Below are 21,539 nucleotides of genomic sequence, written 5' to 3' on the forward strand. Positions count from 1 at the left end.
ACAACATTAAGGGATTTGCTAGCATAGTATATTGGATGTAGAATCTTCTCGTGCCTTTGTCCAAATAATACACCTAGTGGTACTCCATTAGCATAACACATGACTTCAAATGGCTGCTCTCAATCTAGTGCAATGATTATTTGAGTTGATACTAACCTTAGCTTCAACTCCTCAAACGCTTTTAGATAGGCCTCATCAAAACAAACTATTTTTCATTCTCTAGAAGTTTACATAAAAGATGGGCTATTTTGGAGAATTCTTTGATGAAGTGATGCTAAATTCCGGCATGTACAAAAATCTTTGAATGCCTTTGATAGAGATGGGAGGGGGCAACTTCCCGATTACCTCAATCTTTGCACGATCCACCTCAATGCCTTTGTTTAAAATTTTTTGACCCAGCACCATTCCCTCTTTCACCAAAAAGTGACACTTCTCCCAATTGAGCACAAGGTTGCACTCTTTACACTTTTTTAGTACATCAAGGAGATGAGAAAATCAATCATCGAATAACTCACCAACCACTGAAAAATCATCTATGAAAACTATGATTGTATCTTCCACCATATCTGAAATGATAGACATCATACAATGTTGAAAGGTCACCGGTGCATTACACAATATAAATGGAATTCTTTTAAAAGGGAATGTCTTATAAGAACATGTGAAAGTGGTCTTCTCTTAGTGTTCGGATTCTGTAGAGATCTGATTGTAGCTCAAATATCCATCAAGAAAATAGTACCATCATTTTCCAGCTAGATAGTCGAGCATCTGATTCATGAAAGGCATTGGAAATTAATGTTTTTCTATCCATGAGTTTATCTTGTGATAATCCATGCACATTCTCAAACCAGTGACAAGCCTCATTGGAATGAGCTGATTATTTGGATTTGGCACCAATGTAATACCACCCTTCTTTGGTACACATTTTTCTCGAGGCGTTCCGCCCCTAGTCTGCTTGGAAAGGACTTACCCAATTACTATTTGTGATTGGATAAAATACTCTAGCATCTAACCACTTGATGATATCCTTTTTTACTACCTCTTGCATAGGTGGGTTGAGACGCCATTGGTGTTTAATGCTTTGTTTGAAATCTGGCATGATTTGAATTTTGTGAGTACATATGCCTGGTGGTATGCCTATGATGTCGGCTATGGACCATCCTATTGCTCTTTTGAAAAGCCTCAAGACAAATGTAAGAGCTTCCACTTACTTTTGGTGAAGATCGACAGCTATTATGATTGACAGTGTGTTGTTAGGTCCCAAAAATGCATATTGCAAGTGAGATGGTAGCGCTTTGAGTTCCAAATTCATAGTTTCCTCGATGCATGGTTTTGCAAGTGGAGTTGCTCTATTTTTCGAGTCTAAATCAAGCATTTTTGGTGTCTGATTGAACATACCAAGGCCATTTAGGGCACAAACCATCTCTTCATATTCCCCAATGTAATCTCCATTGAAATTCATGATGATAACCGATAGAGCTTTAACACCCAATCTCTCCTAAATAGGTATTTCTGGTTGCATATCATCAACAAGATCAATCACGAAAAAAACTTGTATATCATTGTGATGCTTCATTGTTCGGAATACATTGAAAATTACCTATTCATTATTTAATTAAAACTTTATTTGGCCTATTTTCATGTTTATCAAAGCACGTGTGGTTGCCAATAATGGTCTACAAAAAATGATTGGAATATCAAAGTCTACCTCACAGTCAAGAATGACAAAGTCGGAATTTAACTAGAAATCATAAATCATTCCAACTGGTGTCTTAACAGTACAATCTACCATCAAGAGCTGCATCAACATCGATTTGGGGGCTCCTAATTGTCAGAACACATCTAGCGGCATCAAGTTAATTCTATCACCTAAGCCGCACAATGCTTTTACAAAGTTGAATACCCCTATGGTACAAGGTATGGTAAATGCGCCTGGGTCCTCTTTCTTCTACACGAGTGAGCGAGTGGTGATTGCGATAAAATGATGCAAGTTATCGACTGGTTCAAATTTTACCGTTTTCTTCTTTGTGACAAGATCCTTCATAAACTTGACACATCCCTACATTCGTTCTAGTGCCTCAATCAAAGGAACATTCACTGAAAGTTGTTTCAACATGGAAATAAACTTAAAAAACTTTCCATCTTCATCCTTCTTCCTCAATATTTGTGGAAAAGAAAGAGAAGGACGTAGCATTGGAATTCGAGTTAGAACAACGTCCTTCGCATTACTTGCTTTATCACTATGCTTTTTATCTCCTTTTTTAGGTTGTTTGGTGCTTAGCTCTTCGCCTACTGTTTCTTCCTTGATTTTGCTTTCTATTTCATCCTCACTAACAGCCACGTCATATGCATTATCCTCAAGTTTAGGCATAGGTGGATCCCCTATTTAAATGCCACTTCGGGTGGTCACAACCATGCATTGCCCTTCATTATTTAGACTTTGAATTATATTACTTGAGAGAGTTTCTTCTATCGTGGATTCAAAAATGACAAAATCTTCCCCAATTGTTGCTCAATAAGCTTTATGGATGTAAAGCGTCACTCAAATTTTTGATTTATTTTAAAAAGATCATTGTGTATCTCCTTAAGATTATCCTTTGTTGTGTCATACTTTTTCATCATCTTTTTCATCATGTCTTCAATTCTTGCAAGTCCGAATCCCCCATCTTGATTTCTGGGAGGGATGTATGCACCACTCTTGTTGTTATCTCTCCTTCCCCAATAACCTTCTCTATCTTGCCCATGGCTGATCCTTAAGATTATCCTTTGTTGTGTCATACTTTTTCATCATCTTTTTCATCATGTCTTCAATTCTTGCAAGTTCGGATCCCCCATCTCTATTTCTGGGAGGGATGTATGCACCACTCTTGTTGTTATCTCTCCTTCCCCAATAACCTTCTTTGTCTTGCCCACGGCTGCGATCATTGTATCCATTTCGATTGTAATTGTTCTCGCAAATGTAGTTCCCTTCCCGATTGTAGTTGTTATCGTGGTTGTAATGGCCCTCTCGATTGAATTTTTTATTATTCCAATCTTTATTTCCTTGACCTTGGCACCAAGAATCCTGATTGGATGCTCTGGTGTTAGTCTGAAAACCCCCCGCTTGATTATTCACATAATATATATCATCCTCATATTCATAATCATCATGAATTAGCGCCCTGCCTTGATGGTTAATTGCATTCATTTTCTCAAGTCCCATGCTTTTGAATGCCAGCTTGAGTTCGGTTTTTAACAAAGCAAGCTCTTATAGTACCTGCTCATTTTGTGTTGGGACCATGATTTTTGCGAATAGTAAAAGATGTTTTTGAAGTTTCTGTGTCCCTAGTGCTCCAAGCTCGGTTGGTCTTTGTAAAAAGATCAAGTCTCTCTACATCCGCTTGGAAGGTGTTGGCGAAGAATGCTCCGTTAGTGTTGGTGTCTGCAACAGCCTTTCCATTATCATCAAGTGTGTGGTAGAATAGTTTAAGAAGTGACTCACCTACTATTCTATGATTTGGCATGCTTCGTAGATACTTTACAAACCCCTCTCAAGCTCCACTTATTGACTCTCTCGGCAACTGTTGGAAATTATTGATTCTGTCGGTTAATTTCAACTTCTTAGATAATGGAAAGTACTTCTGCATGAATGCCTTGTGTAATTCATACCAAGTTGTGATGAAGTTGTATGGATGTCCGGAGAGCCAAATTGAAGCTTCGCCAGTAAGTGATAATGGAAAAATACGCAGTCCAATGACATTCATAGTTAAGCCTAGGTCGCCAACACTACTCTGGAAAATATATGCCACATTCTATAGATGAATGTATGGATCTTCAGATGCAATCCATCAAACAGTCCTCTACTATGAAGCATTTGAATCAGCCCGCTTGTGATGCTAAACTTATTTCCCGGCAACAATGGAGGTAACACAATAGCGCCAGTAGTCTCAATGGTGTTAGGGTTGACCCCATAATTATTTTATATGCCGAATTCGGGGCGTTGTCTGGGTGGAGGATGTTGTCTTGATTTTGGTGGATTGTTAAGAACGTTTTGTGGTTTATGTTGCGGAGAATATTGCGGTAGCCTCCAAGATGTTCCGCGCCATCACCAAGTTCGTGTCCATCGTTATTATTATTGTTGTTCGCCATTCTTCATAATTCTCTTTCAATTTAGGGATTAAATAGGATCAAGGGAATACCTTGATTACTCGTATTTGGCATTCACTAAGAATCAAAACCCGTTTCAATACAAACAAAAAGAAAAATAACATAAAATAAGGAAATAATAAATACAAGTCAAATAATAAAAATTAATCTACTCTAAAAGTCAAATTCCGCGGCAATGGCGCCAAAATTTGATATGCTCAAATTACACCTCCCTAAAGAAGCATATTGTTGATCAAATATAGAACCTAAAAAAGGATAGGGTCGATCCCACGAAGAATATGGTTTAGACTTTAGATTAATCGTTGATTATTTGCTTTAGCAATCAATTTATTTCCTTAAACAAGGGTGGAAAATTTATAAAAACAAATTAACAAATCAAGTAACAAGCATCAACGAATAAAATAATGGTTTAATGTGATTTAAATCAAGGAAAAGGGCTCAAATATGTCATCGAACTTTGAGAAAAGGATAATTTGTGTCATTCGTTAAAAGTTTGGCTCATCTATGCCATTATTTTTAACTCCAATTTTTCAAAATCACATAAACAACTTTTAATACTTTTCTATTGGAATTTTGAATCAAATGTATTTTTTTGCTTCTTCTTCTTCAAGAACACATGAAGAACACCAAAAATCCAAATTTCTAACTTCTTCAATTTTTCACGAAATCACCTCAAATTTCAATAGTAGCATCCTTCCAATAAAGATATCAAAACTCAATATATTTTAAGTTTGAATTCAACCTAATCCAAAAGACACTTAAAATTTCTTCAAAGTTTCAAAACTTTAACCTTCTTTAATGGTAGAATTTTTTTCACAATTCCAAATTACTTGAAATTTGAACGTAGACCCAAAAAAAATACTATTTTAAAATTCACTATGTCTATGTTCAAAATTTCAAGTGATTTGGAGTTGTGGAGAAAATTCCACCATTAAAAGAGGTCAAAATTTTAAAACTTTAAAGAAATTCTAAGTGTGTCTTATTGGGTTAGGTTGAATTCGAGCTTAAAAGATGTTGAGTTTTGATATCTAGCTCGGAGGGATGCTACTATTGAAATTTGAGGTCATTTCGTGAAAAATCAAAGAAGTTGGGAATTTGGATTTTTGGTGTTCTTCATGTATTCTTGAAGAAAAAGAAGCAAGAAAAGTACGATTTAAAAACTTTAATAGAAAAGTGTTAAAAGTTGTTTAGGTGATTTTGCAAACCGGAGTTAAAAAATAATAGCATAGATGAGTCGTTTGTCAAACGGCAAAGACATAGATGAGCCAAACTTTTAACGGATGGCATAAATGAGCCTTTTCTCAAAGTTCGATAGCATATTTGAGCCTTTTTCCTTAAATCAATATGAAGTAAAATTAGGGTTTTATGTGTTCCCCATGAATCCTTAACTAGGTAGACTTTTTTATTAGTAATCCTTTCCTAGTGTGCTACATGTAGAATCGGTAAGTTAATTTCACATAAGTCCTTGATCCAGAAAGTAAGTGAATTTCACTATGCAACTTGATCCTCTACTAGTGTATGCTTTACTAACCCTTACCAATGATTCCATATTTAGCTATCCCTTGATCCGTTCAAGTCTATTAGATGAGGATAATTAGCCCCAAATCTCGTTGTTTAATCCCTTTTCTCATCCGTTACCTCCTTGATCCGGCAAAGAAAGATAAGGCGAATTCTAATGTTGACCGCCGTTAAAAAGCAATCAAAACAAAGAGAAAAAAATACATGCATGCACACTATTCAAAAATTACTTTTTATTAAGTTCTACGTCATTAATTCTTCATGGTTCCCACAACCCTAGTTGAGAAATTAGCTACTCATGACTATGTGATCACAATCAATAATGTTTAGGTTAAAAGAAATCATGAACTTATAATAATAATTGTGAGAATCTAAAATTTTCAATAAAATCCAAACGTAAAACATCGATAAGAAAAATCGTAATTCAAGAATAAAAGCCCAAAAGTAGTTCAAGTTCTATTCTCAAACTCAAAAATGTGCATAAAGTAAAATAAACCTAAGAAGTGTATTTATAGACAAATAATCCTAAGTAAATATGAATTTGGAAAATATAAAAAACTTTAAGTCAGTTCGGGTCTACGACTCATTTTTGCGGATCGTAATGTCTTTGAAGAGTCGTAGACTCACTTGTCATCCATCACACTGCACTGAAGAATTTTTCTTCTTCACAAAAAGCCTTCTATGAGTTCTAATATCCATGACGACTCGTAATCTTGAGTCGTTGATTAGATCTTGGTTTAGCCTTTGCACATCTCTTCCACGAGTGCCTTCTATGACTCATAGGAATCTAAACGAGTCGTAGAACGGACTCGTCATCTTCACTTTGCCTTCAGTCTTTCAATTTTACTTGACAACTCAAACTGACGACTCATATAGATGAAAACTAGTCGTACACTTCACTCGTGCTCTTTGGTTTAAACTTTATTTTTCTCTTCTGCTTTTGACGATTGATACCTACGACCCGTAGAAGTAACTATGAGTCGTAGGATGAACTCGTAAACATCAAAATCCTCAAGACTCAGTTTTGTGCTTCCTAAATTCATTCTCCGACTTAGTTTTCCTGCAAAATAAGTACAACTAACATCAAGTTTAAAGTATTAAAAGCATGGTACATCAATACTATAAGGCTCAAGCGGAGCATTCTCTCAATAATTAGTTGATGTGTTCCATTATTGCCTATAAATATTTGTTTTCATCCACTTGTAAATGGTTGTATTTTTGGGCAATACTAAGCAATATATTATTATTCTAGCACTAGGGCTATAATGTTAATAACGCAACACAAGGATCTCTGATTGGGGAAATAATAACTTGGAGTTGTATCCAGGGCCGAAGTTGAAGCAAGAATACCTGGATCTTACTGTTCCATTCATTTATCAAATTACTTTATTGTTCTTTGTTAGCTTATTAACGACATATATAACTAATTGCTTAGTCCTTAATTTACAAGTTAAATCGATTCACGTGTTCTTGACATATTCAACTATACCAATTTTCAGATAAACAATGATGCCCCTAATCCGCCTAGCTAGTCATTAATTGATTTTGCCGTTACCTTTGCAACATACCATATGATTATTAATTGTTCAAAGTAAGAGGCCTAACGGGGATGCAAAATTCATATATCAGAAACTTGAAAGACAATTACTGGAAATGATAATGAAAGAGAAGTTCAAGAGAAGTAATAACGATGAAATTCAAATGAAAGATAGATGTATGGATCCATAAGTAGGATCCGTAATACAACCGCCAATTTATGACACAATAGTACTTAGACAAGGCTCGGCAATAACTCAAAAGAGACATACGAAAAGAAAAAAATGAAAGAGACAACAACGGATACAACAAAACAGAAATTGATCCATAAGTAGGATCAAAGACAACCACAGTTTATTCTTCTCCTCATAATTGCACTTCTACCAAATTGTGCGGTGTACAATTGACTATTCATCAGCCTTAACGGACCCTGCATCACAAAATGGTACCAGCAAACATTAATACAATTCTGTCACTTACTACTAATATTATTATCTTAATTATCATGTGCTTATTATCTGTCCCGTTCTCTAAATGGAAGAAAATTAATACCTAATTTTAGAATAAGATATGACAAAGCTAATTAATTTCTTTGTAAGTTGGTTTCTCTAGATGTTTCATAGAAAAAAGAACATGTATAGGCTAATATCTTCCTGGAAGATTGTTTACTCAGTAGTCATTTTGCTGATAGATAATAAGGTCCATGTCCACCTCACGTATGTAATTGTTTGTTCAGTTATATAGATAGGGTAGGAATCCATGCCTAATCCCCACAATCAAAGTGCTGGCGTAATTTATTTTATTTTTTTAAAAAAAAAGTTTTCCCAGTTCTTTATACAATTGGTTATTATTTAATTAACTGCAACCCTTCTTCAAATTTGAGGTAGTAACAATAAGAAGAAGGTTTAGTTACCTGCATTTTTTAAAAAATTTTAATTATAAATATGGTATTGAGTAGTAAAATACACAAGAAATACAATCTTCAATTTATATTGGTAAAATAGGAAGGAACTAGTCAAAAAACAATCCATCTATCTTTACTTCCATTTGACTAATAAGTAAATTGTTGAGATATTTTTTAATCAAAGATAGGTGTGAGCTAATTTTCTCTCAAATCCAAAATAAGTGAATTGTTTAGAATTCAAGAAAAATCTTACTAACATTTTTTTTGAGTTTTCCCTTCATTCAATATGTTTCTTAAGTACTTTATTTTTTAAAAAAGAATAATTTGGGAATAATTAAAAGGGTTATAGTCGAAGGTGTTCTTTTTATTTATTTTTCTTAAAGAGTGTAGTACAAAATTTTCATATCTGGAAAAATATTTATCATTGTGTTTAAAAACATTAATATGAGGGGGTTCGATAAAGGTATATATACTTGGAGCAGTCAGTGGAAGGACTGATTTTGTAAGGAATATTGACACCACAAGCGGCAGGGAGACCAGCAGCTTTGCCGTAATTGATTCCTGAAATAGCTGCCGCTGCTGATTTAAGGCACTTGCAAGCAGCTTGACGATCTGGTGTAGTCTTTGCGAGATTCGCTAGATTCCTAACCCCAATGCAACAATTTCCTAAAGGTGCAGTGTTTCTAAGGTATCTAATGCAAGAGAATACGTTGCTCGTGACTTGGCCACAGGTTAGGCCTTCTCCATGGGCTATCACCATGCACAACACCACAAAGCATGCAATTTTTCCAGCCATGGGAATAAATTAATTAAAAGATGAAGCTGTGGAAAGATAAAATTTATAGTAAATGCTCTGGGGATATCTAATACTATGAGACCTAATTGCGGGTTTTATAGGGAGAATATTTGAAATTTGATTGGAGTATTTATTAGTTGGTAGTTGAGATATGTTTAATGCTTTGAAATTAGGCGAATGGCATTGAAGGGAAGAAGCTGCCGTAGATATGTCTGATTATTCACTGAGACTATATACGGGTATCTGAGAAAATTACTTTATTGTTTTTGACTGTTGCTGTTGAAAATAAAAGCCTTCATGTTCCAAAGGGTGAAACCATATCTTGATTATACATTAGCTCTACTATTATATTTTGTTTTCATCTCACCCTCAATTTTGCACCGTAGAGGATCGGACGTACGTGCTAATTTGTTGTTTCTTTTATTTCTTAAAATAATAATTTAATAGAAAAAGGTATAACATAAAATGGCAACATTATAATAGTCAAATGAATGAATAATTGTTTTGTTTATATTAACCAATATATATTCTCAATTCAATTAGTGATGTTATATCCTATATTTTATACGGTTGGATATTTTAAGATAGTTGTGGCAAAGTTAAGGGAATAACCATCTTTCAACATTTATTTTAATATACAAGTTACTTATAAATATTATTTATGAACATTAATAGTGTGGAAATTTGGAAAAGGCAAAGGGAAAAAAGGAAAAATTAGCAAAGTGGCCTATGGAAATATTGTGGAAGGCTAGGGGTAAAACGGGAATTTCACGAAGTGTTCAAGAATGTTCTTGAAAGACCAAAGTGTTCAAGAAAATTCATGTAGGGGCCCACTCTTTTATGGCCATGTGATGAATATATATGAACCAAAGTGTACATGGCAAGACAATGAAGTCATCTTTATTTTTTTAAAGAAAGTTCTAGAAAAATGGAGAAGGGGGTCATGTGTCTATATTCTTATTTGAGGGACTTAATTTTAAATATGGATAAGTGGTGGAAGATATATATATATATATATATATATATATATATATATATATGAGAGGTCATCTTTTTAAATCAAGAAATTTGGAGAAAGAAAGAAAACAAAGAAGAAGATAGGAGAAGTCTAGAACAAGAGAGAAGAGAAACTTAAGCTAGAAAGAACAAAGAGCTACGGTTTTGGGAGGAGAAAAAGGTAAGTTCTTCGATTCCGTTACGATAAGTAATTATATAGGGTATGCCATGAAGGTATCAAGGTGTTAGTAATGAAAATTTATGGTTTGGAGCAGCCCAAAACATTACCAAACAGCCATGAAGTTTCCGAGGCTAGTTTTGGATAAGGTAAGGCTTTTCCTTTCAAGTTTAAGTTTATGATATTTTTATGAGGTATATTAAATGTATTAAATGATGTTGGAAGTGGAAAAAGTGTACAAGGATGCTTGACTCTAAAAACAAGCTAAATTAAAGTCGTAGTGGCTAAATTGAAGTCGCGTAGTGTATTGTCGATGTGGCGCCGTGGGTGAAACTGGTGGGGTTGCGTGTTGTAGGGATTTAAATTATTTTAAAAGGGTTTTGGGTAATGCTGGTTGCAGACACATGACCCTCCATTTCGTATGGTAAAAAAAATTACAAAATAAAGATTAAAAACTCTATTTTCGTATCGTAGTTTGGGACTAGTTGTTTGGAGTTTGTATTGTGTAAGGTTGAAGTGATTTACTTGTAAATATGTGCTGCTGATTATTGTTGTTGTTTGTTGATATTATGGCCGAGTTGAAATCTCCGGGATGGTGTATTTAAAGGGGAAGTGCTGCCGAAATTTCTATAGACAAAATATTAGTTTAGGATGAGAATCTTGGATATCTACGGCTAATGTTTGCATTCGTTAACATTGTTATAGAGTTTTTTAGAAGGCCAAGAGTTAAGTGAGATTGACTAAGAAAGCGGACAAGGTATGTAAGGCTTACCCTTCCTTCTTTGGCATGATCTTTGTAAAACGAGCAAATGATGTATGTATATGTATGATTTTAATGAAATTTCCTTTTCATAGAACCGCTAGGAGGACTAATATTCCCGACTTCCCTAAGTCATTTCACATGGTCATGATGCTCTTCTATGATGACCAAAGTTTGTTGATATGTTTGATATGTGGGAATGGTTTCAAAAGCCCTATTTGATTTGATCCATAACATGTTCCGAAGGGTTCTTCAGATGATTATAGCTTGGCATTTCCAAAAACAGCTTCTGGAACGGTTGTAGAACGTTCTGTACTTCAAGTGATCATAACTTTCTGATCCTGACTCAGAAGAACCCAAAACTTGATTCTGAGCCTTCATGTGTCGATCCATGTACGTAATCATCGGTCTTAACAATTTGTTCCATGTGCATATGTAAGTGGTTTGGCACCTTATGAGATTGTGACTTTATTCTACGTTCTGTTAAGATTATCCTTTGCTGATAGTCTTATCTTATAATAGTTGTTTCTTCAAGGTGAGACAAAGCGACCATGGTTAGTTCATAATAAAATTAGAGGTTACAGACCTTTTGTCATTCCGATAGATACACAACTTTCGTTGGGCTCTCATGCATGTTGTTTATATGACATATGTATATGTATATATATATGGGGGACATGGGGAAGGGCCATATGTGTCGCTATAGATGCATTGCCACCTGGTCAGTTGGCGTAATTTTTATCCCGGATGCGGGACATATGTGGGCAATATGACATGTTCTATTTTCTATGTATATGAAAAAGAAATATTTTTAAAGAAAAAGACAAGCATGCATGGCATCCGGCCTAAAAGGCACACATATGTACTGGTTACTCTCTTATCTCACTTTATGTTCTATGATACCATGAGATGGTTGTTCATACCTTATGTTCTTTAGTATGCTGATTTTCATGCCTTAAATACTCGGTACATTACTCGTGCTGACTCTCTTTTCTCCGGGGGCTGCATTTCATGCCGTGCAAGTACACCCAGACGAGTAAAAGCTATTATAGAAGATGTTCCAGCAGGGTTAGCAACTCCACTTGTTCCTGGAGTGCTGTTGAGTCAGAGTATATGCGCTATGGTATTTCGTTCTAAGTTAGAGACTTTGCAGAAAGAGTCATGGGTATAGAGTGCTAGCTTTGTAAGCGGCATCACCAATCGATACGTTATTATATCGTATGTCACGAGTTTTATGGGATGATGGATTTTGGAAAGCAAGATTCACGAAGCTTAGCTATGTTTTTCATTTCTTTTTGATGTACAAGTCTAAAGAGATTAAGTTTGTAATATGAGGCAGCGGATTCGCTTGGCTCCGAGCATAGGGTCGGATACCCATCACACCTTATAAAGATCGGGGTGTGACAAAGTGGTATCAGAGCAGGTCGGTCTAAGGGTTGTCTGCAAAGTTGTGTCCAGTAGAGTCTTATTTATGGATGTGAAGCCGGACATATTTATAAACAAGAGGTTACGGGGCATCTAGGCATTGTTGACCTTCTTTCCATCCTAGATCGTGCAATAGAGCCAAGTTGTAAGAAAATAGATTCCCTATATAAGTCTTATACGCAATAGAAGGAGGTGAGTAACGATATGGCCAGTTATAAAGGTAAGTCTGGATATATTTGCTTTGCTACCTGAAACTGGAAATACTGGATGGTTGGAATGTGTCATATAGATGTATGTTCTGTGAGGTAATGTTGATGTTTGCTATGCAAAGATTTTGAATAATATGCGTGGTGAGGAGTTCCTGCAAGATTGGGTACGCCTAATAGGAAGAAGCGTAGAAAGGAAATACTATAAATAAACAATAAGTGAGATACGTTGTTTCAGAGAAGTTATGGATTTGGCATGGCGATGAAGGTGCGATCACTACCCTCGGGAATCTGGGAGTCCAGGACGAAAGATAGTCATGCACGAAAGAGAAAGGTGAAGATTGAGGATCAAAAAGGGAAAAATAGTAATTGTAAAAGAAGGACGTGTTACATGTTATATTCCGCACTTTTGGGCATTCGGAAAGAAAAAAATTTTGATTTGCAAGGAATGACGTTGTGATTTATTTTGTTTTTTCTATTTTGTACCGGTGTGATGTTCATGGAAAAAATTGATGTGGAAATACGGAGGAAGGCCGAGGGAAAAATTAGAAATTTTGGAGAGTAGTTTGTGAATTACGAAAAGAGAGAAGACTTAGAACTTTTGGGCTTAAGTAATAATAATGGCAATAAGTAGTTGGGCTCTCATAATAACAATAGTAATATTGAGGCCCAACAAAAGAAAAAGCCCATGTCTTGGAACGTTAGCCCATTAATTAAGTGGACTATATATGTTGTATGAATTTTAGTCTCATCTTATCCTTTAGTTCATTCTTATAAAGGAAATTTCAAGAAAATTCTAGAGAAGAGGAGAAAAGAAAACTCTAGCTAGAGAGAAGAAGAGAGCTCGGATTTGGGAGAAAAAAAGGTGAGTTCTCCGATTTTGTTCTGTGAATTAATTATCTAGAGTATACCACGATGATATGGAGGTATTAATAATATAAAATCATGGCTTGGTGCATCCCAAAATGGACAGCAAGCAGTCCACGCAATTTCAGCGCGTCTAGAGAAGTTCCAAGGCGAGTTTTGGCGAGTTTTGGCCAATTTTGGGAAAGGTAAGGTCTTCCCTTTAAATTTGAATTTTATGGTGTTGTTATAGGGTGTATTACACATCCTTTATGCTGCTGGAAGTGTAAGAACATCATAGAAATGCTCTGCGAAAGAAATAATCTAAATTGAAGTCGTCGTAGTTAAATTGTAGTCGAAATGAGGCGTTGTGCATGTGGGGGCTGCTGATGGTCGTGTGGTGGTGTATTGCAGGGCCTAAAATTATTCTAATGGAGGTGTGGGAGCTGCTGTTTGCAGCCACACGACCCCCGCTTCGTACGGTTAACGGTTTTGTAAAATGGAAACTAGAAACTCTATTTTTGGTATCGTAGTTTGGAACTAGTTATTTGGAGCTTGTATTGTGTAAGGTTGAAGTGATTTAATTGTAAATATGCTGTTAGTTGTTGTTGTTGATATTGTGGCCTAGTTGAAATCTCAGGAATGTTGAAATTGTAGGGGAAATGCTGCCCGATTTTCCGTTGCATCGAAATTAGTAACAAACTAGTCGGGGGTAATGGATAAGGAAATGACTCCTATTAGTACTTGGTTGGAGAGTGGGATATTGGAAAGTGAAAGGCTATTAATATTAGTATTACTTTCATTTTAAATAGGTTCGAGAGACGACGAGGCGAACGTGGTCAAGATTAATCCCAAAAAATGTATGTAAAGCTATCTTCTTTTCTTTTGGCATGTCTTAGCCTTAAGTGATGGATATATGAAATGTGGGGATAATTCCATTCATAGAACTCCAAGTATGACTCATAAGTCTTATTCACTTCTCGATGGTAGAATTCCTATACTAGTTGAGTTATTGCCTCTCAAGGCTTCTATATGATGGAGAGTAGTAAGTATGTGAAGCTCCCTTCCTTCTCTTGGCATGTTTTTGGCATAAGTAAGTAAAGCTACCCTTCTTCTCTCTTGATATATCTTTGACATAAGTTATGATGTTATGATGAAATATTTATGGTACCGAGTCCCGTGATGGGCCAAGTATGATATATGTTATTATCTAAGGATCCGACCGTACGTTCCATGGAACATATGTATATGATGACTCCATAAGGGAAAATGAGAGAGTATGTAAAGCCGTTCCTTCTTTCTTTTGGCATGGCTTAGTATTAAGTAAGGATTATTATGAGCCTTGAGGGTGATTCATGATTTCTCTTTTAAGAGATTCTCCGGTAGTTAATGTCCTTGACTTTTATAAGTTATTTTGTATCGTCTTGATTCATGCCTATGGTTTCTAAGGCTCTTTTGATATGATCAATAGTAATATTTGAGGAATGAGTGATATGACTATCGTCTTGATTTTCAAATGACAATTCGTTGTTACTACTTCATTGAGTCTTGGACAATGTTTTAAATTGCATATGGTTACTCACTACTCTACTCGTGTATACTGTAATCCATCTTTCACCAAGTCTCAGGCCGTCTATAATTACTATATGATATATGGATCGGGCCGAACGTTCCTCGGTATTACTATATGATATACGGATTGGGCCGAATGTTCCTCGGTATTACTATATAATATACAAATCGGGCCAAACGTTCTTCGGTATTACTATATGATATACGGATCGGGCCGAACGTTCCTGGGTATTACTATATGATATATGGATCGGGCCGAACGCTCCTCAGCATTACTATATGATAAATGGATCAGATCGTACGTTCCTCGGTATTATTATATAAAATAGCACTAATAACACATAGATGCTTATGATAAAGAGTAATGTGGTTGTTACACCGGGTCCCCGAACGGGCCGGGTACAGTATGTGATGATAATATGTACGACTTTATTTTATGAGATGCAGGTACAGTGGTTTGTTGAATGTTATACTTGCCCCCTGCATCCCTATGTTAGTTGTGCCCTCTTTTTGATGTTTTATACTTTACATACTCAGTACATATGTCATACTGATCCCCTCTTTTTTTTTTTGGGGGGGGGGGGCTGCATTTCATGCCCGCAGGTACAGGCGCGCGCTTTGGGGATCCGCCAGCTTAGGATTCCACTCAGTAAATTTGGAAGAAGCTCCATTGAATCGGAGCCGAGTTTTGGTACTAAACCTTCTTCGTATATATTTATTTGATTACGGGTACGGTGGGGGCCCTGTCCCGCCTTATGTTACTGTTCTTTCTCTTAGAGGTCTGTAGACACGTATGTGGATTGTATATGTATGCGTCTAAGGTTGTGCCTATATGTTATGATAGTCTTGTCGGCTTATATATTGTCTTGCCTTTTGGTACGCTATGACTCAAATAGGAGACATGTTTACTTATAGTTAGCTGGGGTATACGCGAGTGTCCAGTTCGGGCACACATCATGGCCTACGAGATTGGGTCGTGACATTATGAAAGTGTCTTGGAATCGGTAAGACCTTGATTTTCTCCCGATAATGTAATAAAGGTCATGCAAGGAAATGGATGCGATTATATCGGTATTAATGCACCCAATTCCATCAAAGTTATGAGGTTAAGCGTGCTTAGTTGGGAGAAATTTTAGGATGGGTGAACCCCTCGGGAAGGATGCAAGAATTCTATATATTCAGACGTAAGAGACAAATGAGAGGTCAGAGTAACCTAAGGGAAAACTAAAGTGTATGAAATGGCTGGAAACCTTTAGAGACCGCGTAAGATGAGGTAGACTAGACTGGTGAAGAGAGTGCATCACAACTCTGGAATAAGGATATGCTTGAACAGCGTTTGGAAGTATTTGTGGGCTAGTTAATAGTAAATATATACAAGTACATATGAATGTGTAGGATGTCCCACATACGATTGTATCGATGAACATGTGAGTTCCAACAACTGGTGTCACGGTAAGGAAGGCATTAATCACGCAAGGGTACCAAAAATTGAGCGACAACAAGAATAAAGGGTATAATTGTTGCAACGTATGCTACTATTATTCCACTATAGGTTAAGATTGTATATTCTAGTGGAATTATATTTGGAAAATAAAGAGAGTAAGTAGATAGAAAACAAAGAGATCAAAGTATTAGAAGGAGGTGAAAAGTAAGGAAACCTCAGTAAGTGAAACTCCCGAGAGAAATCACCGGCAAAGCACGAAGTATTAAGACACCCCATGAGGTCAGTTGAACATTCGAAGATGAATGTTCTAAAGGGCGGGAGGATGTTACATCCCGTATTTTATATGGTTGGATATTTTAAGGTAGCCGTGGCAAAGTTATGGGAATGACCATCTTCCAAAATTTATTTTAATATACAAGTTGGTTATGAATATTATCTATGAACATTAATAGTGTGGAAATTTGAGAAAGGCAAAGGGAAAAAAGAAAAAAATTGCAAAGTGGCCTATGGTAAAATTGTTGAAGGCTAGGGGTAAAACGGGAATTTCACAAAGTGTTCTAGAATGTTCTTGAAAGACCAAAGTGTTCAAGAAAATTTATGTAGGGGCCCACTCTTTTATGTCTATGTGATGAATATATATGAACCAAAGTGTACATGGCAAGACAATGAAGTCATCTTTATTTTTTTAAAGAAAGTTCTAGAAAAATGGAGAAGGGGGTCATGTGTCTATATTCTTATTTGAGGGACTTAATTTTAAATATGGATAAGTAGTGGAATATATATATATATATATATATATATGAGAGGTAATCTTTTTAATTCAAGAAATTTGGAGAAAGAAAGAAAACAAAGAAGAAGAGAGGAAAAGTCTAGAATAAGAGAGAAGAGAAACTTAAGCTAGAAAGAACAAAGATCTATGGTTTTGGGAGGATAAAAAGGTAAGTTCTATGATTTCGTTCCGATAATTAATTATATGGGGTATTCCATGAAGGTATGAAGGTGTTAGTAATGAAAATTTATGGTTTGTAGCAGCCCAAAATATTACCAAACAACCACGAAGTTTCAGTCGCGCTAGAAGAGCTTCCGAGGTGAGTTTTGGATAAGGTAAGGCTTTCTCTTTAAAATTTAAGTTTAGTATGTTGTTATGGGGTATATTAAATGTGTTAAATAATGCTGGAAGTGGAAAAAGTGTACAAGGATGCTTGACGTTAAAAATAAGCTAAATTAAAGTCGTTGTAGCTAAATCGAAGTTGCGTAGTGTGTTGTCGTTGTGGTACTGTGGATGAAGCTTATGGGGGTTCGTGTTGTAGGGATTTAAAGTATTTTAAAAGGGGTGTGGGTGATGCTGGTTGCAGCCAAACGACCCTCCATTTCGTATGGTAAAAGATTTTATAAAATAAAGATTAAAAACTCTATTTTCGTATTGTAGTTTGGGACTAGTTGTTTGGAGTTTGTATTTTATAGGTTGAAGTGATTTACGTGTAAATATGTGATGCTGTTTGTTGTTGTTGGTTGTTTATATTGTGGTCGAGTTGAAATCTTGGGGATGGTGCCAAAATTTCCATAGACAAAATGTTAGTTTAGGATGAGAATCTTGGATATCTACGGCTAATGTTTGCATTTGTTAACATTTTTATAGATTTTTTTGGAAGGCCAAGAGTTAAGTGGGATTGACTAAGGAAGCGGACAAGGTATGTAAGGCTTACCCTTCCTGCTTTGGCATGATCTTTGTAAAACGAGCAAACGATGTATATGTATATGTATGATTTTAATGAAATTTTCTTTTCATAGAACCGCTTGGAGGACTAATATTACCGACTTCCCTAAGTCGTTTCACATGGTCGTGATGCTCTTCTATGATGACCAAAGTTGGTTGATATGTTTGATATGTGCGAATGGTTTCAAAAGCCCTATTTGATTTGATCCATAACATGTTCCGAAGGGTTCTTCAGATGATTATAGCTTGGGTTTTCCAAAAACAGCTTTTGGAACGGTTGTAGAACGTTCTGTACTTCAAACGCTCATAACTTTCTGATCCTAACTTAAAAGAACCCGAAACTTGATTCTGAGCCTTCATGTGTCGATCCATGTACGTAACCACCGGTCTTAACAATTTGGTCCATGTGCATATGTAAGTGGTTTGGCACCTTATGAGATTGTGACTTTATTCTACTTTCTCTTAAGATTATCCTTCTTTGATAGTCTCATCTTATAATAATTATTTCTTCAAGGTGAGACAAAGCGACCATGGTTAGTCCATAATATAATTGGAGGTTACCGACCTTTCGTCACTCTGATAGATACACGGCTTTCGTTGGTCTCTCATGCATGTTATTTATATGACATATGTATATGTATATGTATATGGGGGATATGGTGAAGGGCCATATGTTGCACTATAGACGCATTGCCATCTGGTCAGTTGGAGTAATTTTTCATTCCGAACGCGGGATGCCCAGACGTGGGACATATGTGGGCGATATGACATGTTCTATTTTCTATGAATATGAAAAAGAAATGTTTTTAAAGAAAAAGACAAGCATGCATGACATCCGGCCTAAAACGAACTCATATGTACAGGTTACTCTCTTATCTCACTTTATGTTCTACGATTCTATGATATGGTTGTTCATACCTTATGTTCTTTAGTACGCTGATTTTCATGCCTAAATACTCGGTACATTACTCGTGCTGACCCTCTTTTCTCCAAGGGCTGCGTTTCATGCCGCGCAGGTACACCCAGACGAGTAGAAGCTATTATAGAAGATGTTCCAGTGAGGTTAGCAACTCCACTTGTTCTTGGAGTTCTGTTGAGTCAGAGTATATGCGCTATGGTGTTTCGTTCGAAGTTAGAGGCTTTGCAGATAGAGTCGTGGGTATAGAGTGTCAGCTTTGTAAGCGGCGTCACCAACCAATACGTTATTATATCATATGTCACGAGTTTTGTGGGATGATGGATTTTGGAAAGCAAGATTCACAAAGCTTAGCTATGTTTTTCATTTCTTTTTGATGTACAAGTCTAAAGAGATTAATTATGTAATATGAGGCAGCAGGTTCGCTCGGCTCTAAGCATGGGTTCGGGTGCCCATCACACCCTATTAAGATCGGGGTGTGACAAAGTGGTGATGCTCTAAAACCAAAAAGACAACATTTAATTTTAAATGGAATAAATATGTCTCATTTTCACATCTCTAACTGTGTAATAGCATGTAAACTGCACTAGACAAGCCTTGTACGATAGATTTGATTAAAAGGCATTGTTTGATAATCGATCGCAGTTATTCATGTGAATAACCACCCTTCAAACCAACTGAGTCATCCTAAAGGACAATTAAATTATTTATAGTGAAGAAAATTATCAAACTTAAATTAACGAAATACTAAAAGTGGAACAATTAAAGAGAGAAACTACTAGAAATGAAAAGAAAATATTTCTCTGCTTCTTTTGTGGACCAAATAACAAATTATCCCCTCAGTGATCTAAATTAAACCCTATTATTTGAGTGGCCACAAGATTTAAGAAAAATTTATTTTAAAAATTTGTAATTTATATTTGTTATATGACTAGTATAATTATCAAAGATTGTTATTAAAAATAAAATAATTTTTTTATAAAATATTCAAATTAAAAAGAAACTTTTTTTTCTAGAGATAAACTAAAAAAATAAGGTTAATAAAGTAATAAATGTAAAGTGTGTTAATTTTTTCCCTTCTCTTTCCTAATTTCCAATCAAAAGAATACCATTCTCACTTGGTAGAAATATTATTAATGCAATCTAATATGAGGGAGCAAAAAAAGAAAGGTGCACAGTGTACAACCAAATCAGCAATAGATTGCACCTCTACGTTTTGCTAATACCTCAATAAAAAGTTTTTCGTCCTCGCCCCTCCATAGTTTCTACCACACCAACTGTCGGTGTTTACCCCAACGGCAAAACTACTACTGCTTAATATTTACTTCCTTTCAATTTTATACTTTTTTATATTGAAAAAATCTGTCCTTTCTCCTTCCTTCCTCCATTTTTGTTTGGTAGCTCACAATTATTTGAAGAAACTTGGGCACTTATGTAGCGATTACCTTATTGACCGAATCAGATATGATTTCAAAATATTTGATACAATATTCTGCGTTATATATAGAGAATTACACTTTTCATATTATGCAAGATATGTCCTGATATTGTGTTAAAATCAGGTTTGTAATTTAAGTCTATGTATATGAATAGTCTCTAATTTATCATATTGTAAATCAGAAAATACGAAATACTTTTTAAATTCTTTTGATTCTTGATTTATCAATAGTTATTATAATATCAAGAGACTAATTTTATTTTATCCGAAATTGCTCTACTTCTAACTCTTGGTTGTTATTTGATTTCTGTCATCGAATTATCGTTTCTATGTCATATTCTCATGATATATTATCTACTAAATTTCATGAAAACAACTATCCAACGTGAAGATTTTATTTTTGGATCTTTGTTTAAGGGAAAAGTGTAATGACCTTGAGGGTCAATTTTGAAAATTCTTGAAAAATTATCGCTTTATTCCTCTCATTAGTTTTTCCGGGTGTTAATTGATCCATTTGGGTGGTTGGTTTTGGCAAATTCTTAGAAGGTTGTCATTTATGCGAGTTTTTGAGTTTTTAAAGGGTACCAACCCGAGATACGGGTCTCAGAATAGAATTTCTTCATTTCCCTCAGCTCTTGAATGTGGAAATTTGTCTTGGAGTGTCTTTGTTTTCAAATTCGGAATTGTTTCTTGATATTGAGGTTCTAAGTTGGAAAGTTTGGTTTTAAAGGAGCTAAGTTTGACTTTGGTCAACAATTTGAGTTCGGAGACTTAGATTGGATTTCCGATGAATCCATTAGTTTTAGTGGGTGATTTTAGGTTTAGGAGTGGCTTCGTTATAATATTTTGAGGCCCCGAGCTCATTTTGGTCTTTTTAGGTTTGAAGTTAGATTAATTGCAACTTATCGAGTTTCAGGTCAAAGAGACCTCGAATTTCAATTTTAATTATTTCATTGAGTCCATAACGTCGAATTTAATAGGAGTGCAAATATGGTTCGTGTGTACGGAATTTCGAATGAATCTCGAGGGTCCAATCATAGACTTTTAGTTTGGATTTTAGCTGGTTTCTGGTAGAGGACATTTAAGTCATCCCGATCGCGACCTAGGTCACGCGATCACGATGTATTGGACAGTGTTATTCATG

General features: G+C 35.6%; 1 protein-coding gene across 1 annotated transcript; it reads right to left on the reverse strand.

The window, feature by feature from the left end:
- Positions 1-7,335: 7,335 nt before the first annotated feature.
- On the reverse strand, positions 7,336-8,978 carry LOC129882487 (non-specific lipid-transfer protein 1-like). Its single transcript, XM_055956785.1, has 2 exons — positions 8,578-8,978; positions 7,336-7,630 (listed from the first exon to the last, which is right to left on the reverse strand). Exons 1-2 carry the CDS (start codon positions 8,898-8,900, stop codon positions 7,621-7,623), a joined length of 333 nt encoding a protein of 110 aa, XP_055812760.1. The 5' UTR covers positions 8,901-8,978; the 3' UTR covers positions 7,336-7,620.
- Between the last annotated feature and the right edge of the window lie 12,561 nt (positions 8,979-21,539).

The sequence above is a fragment of the Solanum dulcamara genome, chromosome 3 (genome assembly GCF_947179165.1).
Source record: "Solanum dulcamara chromosome 3, daSolDulc1.2, whole genome shotgun sequence".
In the NCBI taxonomy this organism is placed as follows: Eukaryota; Viridiplantae; Streptophyta; class Magnoliopsida; order Solanales; family Solanaceae; genus Solanum; species Solanum dulcamara.

Bases quoted from the DNA above. Each gene is read 5' to 3' on its own strand.
- LOC129882487 (XM_055956785.1), bottom strand. From the start codon at position 8,900: ATGGCTGGAAAAATTGCATGCTTTGTGGTGTTGTGCATGGTGATAGCC.